Here is a 14,669-nt window from a genome sequence, read left to right as displayed (position 1 = left end):
CCCTTCTCCTCCTGCCCCCAATCCCTCCCAGCATCAGAGTCTTTTCCAATGAGTCAACTCTTCACATGAGGTGGCCAAAGTACTGGAGTTTCAGCTTTAGCATCATTCCTTCCAAAGAAATCCCAGGGCTGATCTCCTTCAGAATGGATTGGTTGGATCTCCTTGCAGTCCAAGGGACTCTCAAGAGTCTTCTCCAACACCACAGTTCAAAAGCATCAGTTCTTCGGTGCTCAGCCTTCTTCACAGTCCAACTCTCACATCCATACATGACCACAGGAAAAACCATAGCCTTGACTAGACGGACCTTAGTCGGCAAAGTAATGTCTCTGCTTTTGATCCTATACCTAGGCAGCTACTTATAAATGATCAAAGTTGGAACTCAGAGTGAATCTATCAGCCACAAGGCTTCTCTAGACAAGAAATTAGATATCAAGATTATTGAGACATTAAGTCGGAGGCTATCACATTAGATTTTTGGGTCTCTCAATTAAAACTGGCAGCACAGAGGGTGGTATAAAATATTGAACTAGAATTCAGAAGATTGGGATTTCAATACTGGCTTTACAACTATAAGATTTGATGCAAGTCTCTTTCAACTTCCTTAAGTTACAAATTCAACATGTGTAAAATGATACCCACAAAGCTGTTTTGATGACTAAATAAGATAATATGTATGAAAGTAGTTTGTAAATAAATTCCTATCCAAATGTAAATTATTATGATTCTACAAGTAGAATTTTAAAACTGTAATAAAGTACTAATTATGATAAAAGGGTATCTAAATAATAAAGAGAGAAACAAAAGGGAGAAGGTGTCAAACTGGAATAAAAATAAATGATCAACAGCATCACTCAATATAACCCTCAAAAGGCCCAGTGCTACTTTTCTTTCTGTCTAGTGGTGGAAATACATTTACCTGGTTAGGGGTGATCACCACAGAAAGAATGACCCCATCATCTTCTTTATTGGCTCCTGGTACTGGAACAAAAACAGGTTCTGAGGGATAAAAGCCATCTTCTCTCCAAACCTGTAAGTCCCCAAAAAAGTATTTGATAGAAGACTGGTTATGAGCTGGAAGTGTTCGATAGCTTTTGTCAGCCCCAGCGTGAATTTGGCTGCCAATACAACAGTCCAACAGTGGAAGAATCAGGCTTACTGAATTGAATGTAGGAGAGGGAGCCTTTGCAGTGGCAAATTCCATCATCATCAAACACAATTTGTATAGTTATAATTTCCCATCAACCGGAAATAGATGTGTCCCATGATTTCTCTCAAAATACCATCAAGCGTAGAATTATTTTTCTGGGCTTGTGGTTCATTTAGATTCCCTAGAGGGAACATACCCCTAATTCCATGGTTCTCAGATTTAACAGAAGTAAGTGGCTGCCCATTTGAGCAACATGGATGGACCTAGAGATTGTCATACTGAGTGAAGTAAGTCAGAGAGAGGAGAAATATCATTTGACATTCCTTGTATGTGGAATCTAAAAAGAAATTATACAAATGAACTTATTTATGAAACAGAAACAGACTCACAGACTTAGAGAACAAACATGATTGCTAGGAAAAGAATATGGGGAAAGGATAGTCAGGGTGTTTGGGATTGACAGGTGCACACTGCTACAATTAAAATGGACAACCAACAAGGTCCTAATGTTAGTACAAGAAACTCTGCTCAATGTTAGGTGGCAGGCTGGATGGGAGGGGAACTTAAGAGAGAATGGATACATGTATATGTATGGCTGAGTCCCCTTGCTGTCCTCCTGAAACTATCACACCATTGTTAATGGGCTATATTCCAATATAAAATAAAAAGTCTTTTTTTTAAAAAAAGTAAGTAGCTGCTTAACTATTTTAAAATCTCAAGATCTACCTTAAACAAAACAGGAATTAATTCAAAGGGCAGAAGAGGTCTTTAAAGAGTTCAGAAAAGGAAGCGGAATTTCATTACCGTCAGCGTCTTGTTCACCACGTCAACCTTGATCAGAGAATCACCCACCAAATGCCGAAAGCCGCAGCCATAGAAGAACTGATACTTTTTGCCACTGAATTGGCCATAGTTGATCTGGGGAAATTCAATACCTCCTTCCTCTTCTAGGGCCTCAGGACATAGATTTTCATAAGAGCACCAAATCTAAGAAAGGGCACAAAAGAACTGATTGCTTAATTCTTACTTTCTTCAGGTCAGTGTGGGGGCTAACACTATATAAAAGTTTATGACAGGGCTTGAGAACTGAGGTTCTACATCATTTTTTAAAATATTGTTTCTGTTTTCATCATACATAAGAACACATAAAAGATTATTGGGTTTTGTGACTAAGTTGTCAAATGGCATAGGAGGTGGACATGGGCTTTTATTTTACTAGAGCTGAGACACTGATAGCTATATAGTGATATGTAAGCACAAACCCTCTAAAATGTGGGGATGGTCAGTGCCAATCTTAAATACTTAGACAGGGCACGACACTTTGAAAGCTGTATAAACCTCTTTCAAAACACAAAAGGGATAGGAAAACACAAAGTGATAGGAAAACACAAAAGTGAAGTGAAGTTGCTCAGTCGTGTCTGACTCTTAGCAACCCCATGGACTGCAGCCCACCAGGCTCCTCCGTTCATGGGATTCTCCAGGCAAGAACACTGGAGTGGCTTGCCATTTCCTTCTCCAATGCATGAAAGTGAAAAGTGAAAGTGAAGTTGTTCAGTTGTGTCCGACTCTTAGCGACCCCATGGACTGCAGCCCGCCAGGCTCCTCCGTCCATGGGATTTTCCAGGCAAGAGTACTGGAGTGGAGAAAACACAAAAGGGATAGGTAAACATGGTGCTCACTCCCACCTAGAATTCTGCAACTCTTTTGCAAGCCATGCTCCATGATCCTGCTCAGCTGAATGTTATGAAACTTACTAGGCACCAAACATTGTGGAGAACAGCCACACTACATAGCCACACTACTTTATTAGTGAATAAAGAAACACTGCTGAGGCTCAAAGTCTTAGGCTAATATCCATTCATAGCATACCTTTCCATCAGCCTGTTTCACAGCACTGGCTGAAGAATAGGGCAACGGGCTGAGGTTCTCTCCCTCAGGGGCATTCAAATTGACATGTAAGGGCAAAACAAACCTTCGAGGGGAAAATCTGGCTATTGAATTATAGACCTGTTTAGGAGAGAGAAGTAAACAGATGAGAAAACTGTCATGCATAGAATAACAGCACATCCCAATAATTGAGATCCAGCCAACATTATTGGCATTTCTAAGTAACTGCATAAACAATCATTTTCATTCATTCATTTACTCATCAAATATCAGTTGAGTACCTTCTCTAGACCAAGCATTGTTTTAGACACTGGGAATACAAAACAGTTTCTGGACTTATATTCTAGTGGAGGAAGAATGGTAATAGATAAGAAATAAAATATATGCTACTTATGTAGTATCAAATAAATAATGATTATACAGCTGAAGTCAGATAATGATAAGTACCATTAAGAAACACACTGAAGGGTGAGTGACTAGAGAGTAAAATGGCTGCTTCCTTCCTCAGGTTTGGTCTTTCTCTATGGGGCTCTGGAACTTCAGTGATTGAAATTACTCATGTAGGGCTATATGCTTATGTGCTGATCCCCAACACTCTGGGCAACCAGCTTGGGTGCTCTTCCCTGGCAGGCAGCATTTCACACATGTCACAATCAGTTGCTGGAGCAATTAGGCAAGTCCTAGGAGAGGGCTCTTGGAAGCATGCCCCTGGTTTCCTCTAAACTTCATCCCATATATCTTTCCTTTCTGTTGATTTTTCTGGGACCTATGAGCCCTCCTAATGGATCATCAAAACAAAGAATGGTTTTGGGGACCCCTCAACACAGCCGCTCTGCAGAGATGACGTTTAAGCAGGAGACCCTGATAAAATAAGTGTCTTTTCTGACAGTAAGAATGGTTTAAGCACATCTTCCTCTCTGGAAATACTCTAAGATGGGGAATAAATTGTATCATTTTATCCTATATACCTAGTCCATATTACCTCCGTATCATGCAGAACTGTTTTCAATACTCCTACTAAGTAAAGCTTTAGTGTTGTTTTTAGGCTTCATAAAGAATTAGCTTTGAGGACTTTCCTGGTGGTCCAGTGGCTAGTAATCCATGCTCCCAAAGCAAGAGTTCCAGGTTTGATCCCTGGTCAAGGAACTATAGCCCACATGCCACACTAAGAGTTCACATGCCACAACTAAAGATCATGCATGCTACAATGAAGATCAAAGACCCCACATGCCACAACTAAGACCTAGTGCCACCAAATAAATAATTTTAAAAAGAATTAGCTTAAAAAATTTACTTTTAAATTTATTTTAACTTGTTTGGTCTTTTGCAAAACCAAAGGTGAACAAAAAGAGAGTTCCAATAGTGGTGAGTTAGGCAGCATGGATCAACCATTTCATTGATAACAGATAGAAAAGGTGGACAAAATGTTTAAAACAGCTGTTTGAAGGCACTGGTGAGCTAAAAAGCCAACAAAGAACAATAGAGCATAGATTTGAAAAGAAAAGGAAACTCACAGATAGAAACTACATACTGGGGGCAAATTTCCACTAAGGACATCAGCTACTTTTAAGAAGAGGCAGTTGAAAGGCTAAGAAAAAAGAAACATATTTTATTAAACTTTTTCATTTTGAGATTATTGCAGACCCATATGCAGCTGTAAGAAACAATACAGAAAAACAATTAATATTAAAACGGGCAAAGGACATTTCACCTAGACATTTCACCAAGATATACAAATGGTGAATAAATATAGGAAAAGATGCTGAACATTATTAGTCATTGGGAAATGCAAATCAAAATGACAGTGAGATAATACTTCACACTCATTATGATGGTTATTACCAAGAAAAAAAAAAAACAGAAACCACAAGTGTTTGTGGTTTGAGAATGTAAAGAAAGTGGAACCTTTGTATATTGCTGGTGGGAATGTAAAATGGTGCATTTGCTGTTAAAAAACAATTTGGCAGTTCGTCAAACAGTTAGATATAGAATTATCATATGATCCAGCAATTCCCTTCTAGGTATATGCCAAAAAGAATTGAAAACAAGGACTCACACACATACTTGTACATCAATGTTCATAACAGCATTATTCATAATAGCCAAAAGCTGAAAACAACCCACACGTCCCTGAACAGATGAATAAACAAAATGAGTATATACATACAAGGAATATTATTAAACCTTTTAAAGGAATGAGATTCTGATACATGCTACAGCATGAGCGACCCATGAAAAGATTATGATAAATTAAGTAAGCCAGACACCAAAGAAGAAATATTGTATGATTCCATTTATATGAGGTACATAAAATAGACAAATTTATAGAAACAGAAAGTAGGATAAAGGCTACCACAACCTTGGGAGACGGAGGCTATAGGGAGCTGTTATTTAATGGGTACAGAGCCTCTACCTAGGATCAAGAAAAAGTTCTGAAAATGAACAGCGATGCTGGTTGCACAATACTGTTACTACATTTAATGTCACTGAATTATACACATAAAATTGTCAAATGGTAAATTTTGTGTTATGTATATTTTACCACACAAAAAATAAATAATGAAGAGAGGTCTCACATATCCTTCATGAAGTCTCAACAATGATTTCTTTCATAACTACACTACAATATCACAACCAGGAAAGTTACATAGATATAATCCACCAACGTTATTCAGATTTTATTCATTTAACATGCATTCACTTATGTGTGCTTGTGTGTGTAAATTTTATCATATGTAAACTTATATGATCACCACCACATTCATGATACAGAACAGTTCTATCATTACCAGGGTCCTTCATGCTACACTTTTATAAGGATATTGCCACAACAACTCCCTCATCACTTGACCCTAATGAGAAGAGATTTTGATAGTTTTGAAAAGCTAGAGGGACAAGAAGGGAATGTCTTGATAAAACTCTAGCTCTTTTGGTCAGGACCCCTCGAGCTGTACCTAGAAGTAAGAATAAACAAAAACAGTCCAGCTCTTGCAGCAACTGTGTCATGTTTCAAAGTATCTCAATCTTTATAACTAGACTGAGAATATCTGCAATTGATAATGTACCTTAGCCATCTGCCAGAAACAAATGAAAATCTTATCTGAAGGAAGACAACAGAGTCTCCAAATATTCCTCCTAAAATTTTTCAAACACAATATTCTGCATAGAATAAAACTTAGTCAGCACTTAAGAAGACAGCAAAGTATAATTTAAAGAAAAAAAAAGATAAGCAACAGATTATAGAAATGCAGGGGATCCATATAATAGAGTTATCAAACTTTAACTATTCTGAATACATTGGAGGAAATTATTTTAAATTGGGGTTATAGCAGAGAATCACAAATTATAAAAGAGAAGGTAATCAAAGTTCTAGAAGTGAAAAAAGCAATGAGTTTAAGACCATAGTGCCTAGTTTTAAGAGCAGGATACATACAGCTGAAGAAAGAAAGTTTGAATGGTAAGATAAGAAGAAAATATCCAAAGCAAGATACTTAGAGAGAGCAAAGGATGGAAGATACTAAAAAAGAACATAAGCAACAGAGAGCTACAGTAAAGAGGGGTATCATATGTGTACTCTAGTCCCAGAAGGAAAAGAGAGAAAAGATTTATTAGATGTGATATTTTTAAAAATAATGGGTGAAATTTTTCAAAGCTAATGAAAGACATCAAATCATAGATTCAAAAATACTTAAGAAAATAAAGCAAAAGGAAATCATATTGAAAAATATCATAGTACTAACTTCAGAATATCAGAGAAAATCTTTGGGGGGTAATGGATCAACTACAAAGGAGCAAAGCTTTTAACTAACAACTGATTTCTCAACAGAAATCAGAAGACAATAAAATATCTTTACAGTGTTGAAAGAAAATAAAAACCTAGATTCTTTATCCAATGAAAACATCTTTCAAGAAAGAAGGTATAATAAAGACATTTTTCTAACAAACAGAAATAGAGATTTCATCAGCATATCTGAACTAAAGAAGATAGTAAAAGATGTTCTTCAGTCAGAAAGACAATGATACCACATGGACACTCAGAGAGGCAATAAGGAATTAAGAGCAAGAGAAGGTACTGATGTAGGTAAATGGGTAGTATGGGTAATTACGTTTACATAAAACAACATTGATAATAATGCTTTACAGGGGTTAATATAAAGAGAGAATTAAAATATATAATAAACAGTAGCATAAATATCAGGAATATAATAAATGGAGTTAAAGTGTTCCAGACTCCCTCCATTGTCTGGAAAGAATTAAAAGAACTAATAATATACTGTGCTAAATCAGCAAAGAAAACTATACACAAGGTCAAAAGACAACCCTCAGAATGGGAGAAAATAATAGCAAATGAAACAATTAACAAAGGCTTAATCTCCAAGATATACAAGCAGTTCATGCAACTCAATACCAAAAAAACAAACAATTCAATCAAAAAATGGGCAAAAGACCTAAACAGGCATTTCTCAAAAGCAAACAGATGGCAAATAAACACATGAAAAGATGCTCAACATCATTCATTATTAGAGAAATGCAAATCAAAACTACAATGAGATATCACTTCACACCAGAAGGCAGACAGAAGAAGCAAGAAGAACCAAAATCCCACAGCAGCTAGAATCACAGCAGAATCACAGCAGCTAGAATGAAAAGCACATTACAGAAAGTTAATCAAAATGAAAAAGCAGAGGGTTATGTCCCAGATGAATGGACAAGATGAAACCCCACAGAAACAACTAAATGAAGTGGAGATGGGCAAACTTTCAGAAAAAAAATTCAGAATAATGCTAGTTAAAATGATCCAGGATCTCAGAAAAAGAACAGAGAAGATGCAAGAAATGTTTACCAAAGACCTAGAGGAACTGAAGATCAAACAAACAGAGATGAACAATACACTAGAAGAAATCAATAGCAGAATAACTGAAACAGAAGAAAGGATAAGTGACCTGGAAGACAGAATGGTGGAAATCACTGCTACAAAACAGAAAATTGAAAAAAAGAAGACAGCCTAAGAGACCTCTAGGACAACATTAAATGCACCAACATTTGAGTTAGAGGGGTACCAGAAAGAGAAAAGAGAGAGAAAGGACTCAAGAAAATATTTGAAGAGATAAAAGCTGAGAACTTCCCTTACATGGGAAAGGAAATAGTCAACCAAGTCCAGAAAGTACAGAGAGTTCCAGGCAGGATAACCCTCAGGAGGAATTCACTGAGACACACAGTAATTGAACTGACAAAACTTAAAGACAAAGATAAAATGTTAAAGGCAACAAAGGAAGAACGACAAATAACATACAAGGGGACTCCCATCAGGTTATCAACTGATTTCTCAAATCTGGCTTGTAGAAAGAAATTCTACAAGCCAGAAGGAGATGGCATGGTATATCTAGAGTGATGAAAGCGAAGAACATACAACCAAGTGTACTCTACCCAACAAGACTCTCATTCAGATTTGATGTAGAAATGAAAAGTTTCCAGACAAGCAAAAGTTAAGAGAATTCAGCACCACCAAACCAACTTTACAACAAATGCTATAGGAACTTCTCTCGGCAGGAAACATAAGAGAAGGAAAAGACCTACAAAAAATAAATTCAAAACAATTAAGAAACTGGTAATAGGAGCATATATATCAATAATCACCTTCAATGTAAATAGATTACAGGCACCAACTGGCTGGGCAGATGAAAATGTGTGCATGTATGCACTTCTACTGACCACATCACTCTAGTTAACCCCTCAAATTCTATGTAATTATTTTATATTGTTCAGTTCAGATCAGTTCAGTTACTCAGTCGTGTCCGACTCTTTGCAACCCCATGAACCACAGCACGCCAGGCCTCCCTGTCCATCACCAATTCCCAGAGTCCACTCAAACCCATGTCCATTGTGTCGGTGATGCCATCCTATCATTTCATCCTCGGTCATCCCCTTCTCCTCCTGCCCTCAATCTTTCCCAGCATCACGGTCTTTTTAAATGAGTCAGCTCTTGCATCAGGTGGCCAAAGTATTGGAGTTTCAGCTTCAACATCAGTCCTTCCAATGAGCACCCAGGACTAATCTCCTTTAGGATGGACTGGCTGGATCTCCTTGTGGTCCAAGGGACTCTCAAGAGTCTTCTCCAACACCACAGTTCAAAAGCATCATTTTTCAGCACTCAGCCGTCTTTACAGTCCAACTCTCACATCTGGAAAAACCATACTACTGGGTTTTCACTACTGGAAAAACCATAGCCTTGACTAGACGGACCTTTGTTGGCAAAGTAATGTCTCTGATTTTAATATGCTGTCTAATTGGTCATAACTTTCCTTCCAAGGAGCAAGCGTCTTTTAATTTCATGGCTGCAATCACCATCTGCAGTGATTTTGGAGCCTAGGAAAATAAAATGTGACACTGTTTCCACTATTTCCCCATCTATTTCTCATGAAGTGATGAGACCAGATGCCATGATCTTCGTTTTCTGAATGTTGAGCTTTAAGCCAACTTTTTCACTCTCCTCTTTCACTTTCATCAAGAGGCTCTTTAATTCTTTTTCACTTTCTGCCATAAGGGTGGTGTCATCTGCATATCTGAGGTTATTGATATTTCTCCCAGCAATCTTGATTCCAGCTTGTGCTTCTCCAGCCCAGCGTTTCTCATGACGTACTCTGCATAGAAGTTAAATAAGCAGGGTGACAATATACAGCCTTGACGTACTCCTTTTCCTATTTGGAACCAGTTTGTTGTTCCATGTCCAGTTCTAACTGTTGCTTCCTGACCTGCATACAGTTTTCTCAAGAGGCAGGTCAGGTGGTCTGGTATTCCCATCTCTTTCAGAATTTTCCACAGTTTATTGTGATCCACACAGTCAAAGGCTTTGGCATAGTCAATAGAGCAGAAATAGATGTTTTTCTGGAACTCTCTTGCTTTTTCCATGATCCAGCGGATGTTGGTAATTTGATCTCTGGTTCCTCTGCCTTTTCTAAAACCAGCCTGAACATCTGGAAGTTCATGGTTCACATATTGCTGAAGCCTGGCTTGGAGAATTTTGAGCATTACTTTACTAGCGCGTGAGATGAGTGCAATTGTGCGGTAGTTTGAGCACTCTTTGGCATTCCCTTTCTTTGGGATTGGAATGAAAACTGTCCTTTTCCAGTCCTGTGGCCACTGCTGAGTTTTCCAAATTTGCTGACATACTGAGTGCAGCACTTTCACAGCGTCATCTTTTAGGATTTCAAATAGCTCAACTGGACTTCCATCGCCTCCTCTAGCTTTGTTCATAGTGATGCTTCCTAAGGCCCACCTGACTTCACATTCCAGGATGCCCAGCTCTAGGTGAGTGTGAGTGATCACAGCTTCATGATTATCTGGGTCGTGAAGGTCTTTTTTGTACAGTTCTTCTGTGTACTCTTACCACCTCTTCTTAATATCTTCTGCTTCTGTGAGGTCCATACAATGTCTTTCCTTTATTAAGCCCATCTTTGCATGAAAGGTTCCTTTGATATCTCTAATTTTCTTGAAGAGGTCTCTAGTCTTTCCCATTCTATTGTTTTCCTCTATTTCTTTGCATTGATCACTTAGCAAGGCTTTCTTATTCTTGCTGTTATTTGGAACTCTGCATTCAGACAGGTATATCTTTCCTTTTCTCTTTTGCCTTTCACTTCTCTTCTTTTCTCAACTATTTGTAAGGCCTCCTCAGACAGCTATTTTGCTGTTTTGCATTTCTTTTTCTTGAGGATGGTCTTGCTCCCTGTCTCCTGTACAATGTCACAAACCTCCGTCCATCGTTCATCAGGCACTCTATCAGATCTAGTCCCTTAAATCTATTTCTCACTTTCACTTTATAGTCATAAGGGATTTGATTCAAGTCATACCTGAATGGTGTAGTGGTTTTCCCTACTTTCTTCAATTTAAGTCTGAATTTGACAATAAGTTCATGATCTGAGCCACAGTCAGCTCCTTGTCTTGTTTTTGCTGACCGTATAGAGCTTCTCCATCTTTGGCTACAAAGGATGTAATCAGTCTGATTTCAGTGTTGACCATCTGGTGATGTCCATGTGTAGAGTCTTCTCCTGTGTTGCTGGAAGAGGGTGTTTGCTGTGACCAGTGCATTCTCTTGGCAGAACTCTATTAGCCTTTGCTCTGCTTCATTCTGTACTCCAAGGCCAAATTTGCCTGTTACTCCAGGTGTTTCTTGACTTCCTACTTTGGCATTCCAGTCCTCTATAATGAAAAGGATATCTTTTGGGGGTGTTAGTTCTAGCAGGTTTATATTGTTTGGCTAATCATATTTCCATTATGGCTTGTAATTATAATTATCTTTTTTTTTTTTGGTCTGGCTATTGTTTGTGAAAACTGATAACATCTTTCCCATTATGTAATTATTATTCGTTTAATACCATTGTATCATGATTGGTCAACAGAAAATAATAGGATTCCATAACACTGAAACTACCATTTAATAGAAAAACTTGTAATCACTTTTGAAAATCCAGATGCAAAATCTTGGAAGTTTTTGAAAAATACAAATACCCAAGTGTTGTTTCTCTCTCCAAAGCTCCAGATATGATTCTAATGAGCAGCCATGTCTAAAAACAACTGGACTATATGATGATCTTTTACGTTTATTTAGTTTGTTTCACTTTTCTATTTCACATTCAGTGCTACCATTTTATTTAGTTTGTTTTCCTACTTCTCCATCTCTCTCCTTTTGTTGTTCTTTTTCAAACCTTTATCTAGTGTAGTATAAAAGCTTTTGTATACATATATATATATACACACATATATTTATAAAGGTTTGTATATATATATGCAGACATATATATGTATAAGATAATATATATATTAGAAAACATGAATTTTGGTCTAGCTAAAAATTTTATGACATCTTGATTCCATCTGTAAATGATAGATTTATCATTTATATTTGTTCAATACTTTGATATAGTTCCATTCATTCTGGCATCTGGTATTACTGCTAAAAGTCTAGAAAACTTATTATCTTAGTGAATTTAAAAATTTTGAATGAGGTTTAGACTTCAAATGCAATTCTGAGAAAATAAAGAAATACTATGTTGTAAAGAAAAAAAACAGGAGATTAACATATGATAGACAGCAAATTGCCAATGTTTGTTGGATCATAAAGAAAGCAATGGAATTCCAGAAAACATCTACTTCTGCTTCATCAAGTATGCAGAAGCCTTTGACTGTATGGATCATAACAAACTGTGGAAAATTCTTAAGAGTTGCGAATACCAGATCACCTTACCTGTCTCCTGAGAAATATGTATGTGGATCAAGAAGTAACAGCTAAAACTGGACATGGGACAAGGGACTGGTTCAAAATTGGGAAAGGAGTATGTCAGGGATGTATACTGTCACCTTGTTCACTTAACTTCTATTCAGAGCACATCATGAGAAATACCAGACTGAATGAATTAAAAGCTGGAATCAAGATTGCCAGGAGAAATATCAACAACCTCAGTTATGCAGATGATACCACTCTAACAGCAGAAAGTGAAGAGGAACTAAAGAGCTTCTTGATGAGGTTGAAAGAGGAGAGTGAAAAAGCTGGCTTAGGACTCAACATTCAAAGAACTAAGATCATTGCATTACTTCAAGGCACATAGAAGGGGGAAAAGTGCAAACAGTGACAGCTTTTATTTTCTTGGGATCCAAAATCATTGCTGATGGTGATTGTAGTCTGAAATTAAAAAAAGCTTTCTCCTTGGAAGGAAAGCTATGACAAATCTAGACAGTGTATTAAAAAGCAAAGATATCACTTTGCTGACAAAGGTCCATATAGTTAAAGCTATGGTTTTTCCAGTAGTCATGTAAATATGAGAGGTGGACCATAAAGAAGGCTGAGCACAGAACTGATGTTTTTGAATTGTGATACTGGAGAAGACTCTTGAGAGTCCTTTGGACTGCAAGGAGATCAAACCAGTCAATCCTAAAGGAAATCAACCCTAAATATTCATTGGAAGGACTGATGCTGAAGCTGAGCTCCAATGCTTTGACCACCTGATGAGAAAAGCCAACTCATTGGAAAAGACCTTGATACTGGGAAATACTGAGAGCAAAAGGAGGAGAGGGAAGCAGGGGATGAGACGGTTAGATAGCAACAGTGACTCAGTCAACATGGATTTGAGCAAACTCCAGAAGATAGTGAAGGAAAAGGGAAGCCTGGCATGCCGCAGCCCACGGAATCACAAAGAGTTGGACACAACTTAGCAATTGAACAACAACAGTTAATAACTAAAGTATAAATTTTGTTCAAATTTCACAAAATTTTATGTTAGTGTCCATTGTTTGTTTTTATACCTTACTCAAGACTCCACACTGTATTTAATTGCACTGAGCAGCTTCAGCTGCAAGCAACAAATTCTGATAAATTCTCTTTTCATCTTTATGCTGTTACAAATATTTTCTAATTTTCCTTGTTATGACTTCTTAGATACACCCATCATTTAAAAGTATACATTTAATTTCCAAATACATGGCATTTTAAAAGTATCTTTGATAGTGATTTCTCATTTTGATACTAATTTCTCATTTAAATACTTTCTTCTCTGCCATCACCCTCTGCGTTTTTTCAGTCTTTTAATTTTATTGAGGCTTTCAATGACTAAGTAAAAGTTCTCTCTTGGGAAATGTCACACTGCACTTGAAAATATGTGGGTTATCTTCAAATAGCTTTTGATATTTATTTCCAGTATAACAGTGATAAGAGAACGGATTCTGTATGATTTCAGTAACTTTAGACAACAAAATCCTTGCACCTTGTTTTATGTCCCTGGATATGTTCCAGTGTCTCCTGGTTTATAGTCTATGGGTACTGGAACAGAATAGAATTGAATTGAACCTGTTGCCCACTGTTGTGTGAAAATCTTAATTATGTTGAATTGGTTCACACTGCTTTTCAGGTCTACTGTATCATCCCACTTTTCTCTCTGGTCATTCTATTAATTTTTGAGAGTTTGATATTGAAACTCCAACTAAAAATCTTAATTTATCTACTTAAAAAGATAATTGTAATATATAGTGGGAGTATATTGTAACTTGTTCTGTATTTTCCAAGTCTCTTGTAAATGTGTTGTCATACTTTCATAACTTAAAAAATAAAAAAAAGAAGATATACAGATAGCCAAGAGATGCATGAAACAATGCTCAACATCACTAATTATTAAAGAAATACAAATTAAAACTACAATGAGATATCACCTCACACCACTCTAAATGGCCATCATCAAAAAGACTATAAACAAGAAATTCTGGAGAAGGTGTGGAGAAAAGGGAGCCCTCCTACGCTGTTGGTGGGAATGTAAATGGGTATAGCCACTATGGAGAATGGTATAGAAGTTCCTTAAAAAGACAAAAATAGAGCTACCATATGATCTTGCAATCCCTGGGACTATATCCAGAAGAAGAAAAAAAAAAAAAAAAGACACAGTCGGTCCAAAAAGATACATGCATTCCAATGTTCATTACAGCACTGTTTACAATACAAATTAAAGCCAAGACATGTAGTGTGAAAGCATTAGTCACTCAGTTGTGTCTGACTCTTTGCAACCCTATGGACTGTAGCCTGCCAGGCTCCTCTGCAAAGGAATTCTCCAGGCAAGAATACTGGAGTGGGTAGCCATTCCCTTCTCCAGGGGAT

General features: G+C 37.1%; 1 protein-coding gene across 1 annotated transcript in view; it reads right to left on the bottom strand.

Moving 5' to 3' along the window:
• The window catches only part of BCO2 (beta-carotene oxygenase 2), a 65,998-nt gene that overhangs the window by 817 nt on the left and 50,512 nt on the right, over window positions 1-14,669 (bottom strand). The window contains exons 9-11 of the mRNA XM_052653165.1: window positions 3,017-3,154; window positions 1,952-2,134; window positions 917-1,027 (exon numbers count right to left, since the gene is read on the bottom strand). Coding sequence (XP_052509125.1) covers window positions 917-1,027; window positions 1,952-2,134; window positions 3,017-3,154 — 432 coding nt within the window. The remainder of the gene's footprint in view (window positions 1-916; window positions 1,028-1,951; window positions 2,135-3,016; window positions 3,155-14,669) is intronic.

This window comes from Budorcas taxicolor, chromosome 15 (assembly GCF_023091745.1).
Source record: "Budorcas taxicolor isolate Tak-1 chromosome 15, Takin1.1, whole genome shotgun sequence".
Lineage (NCBI taxonomy): Eukaryota > Metazoa > Chordata > Mammalia > Artiodactyla > Bovidae > Budorcas > Budorcas taxicolor.
This window is presented reverse-complemented; position numbering and strand designations above follow the sequence as displayed.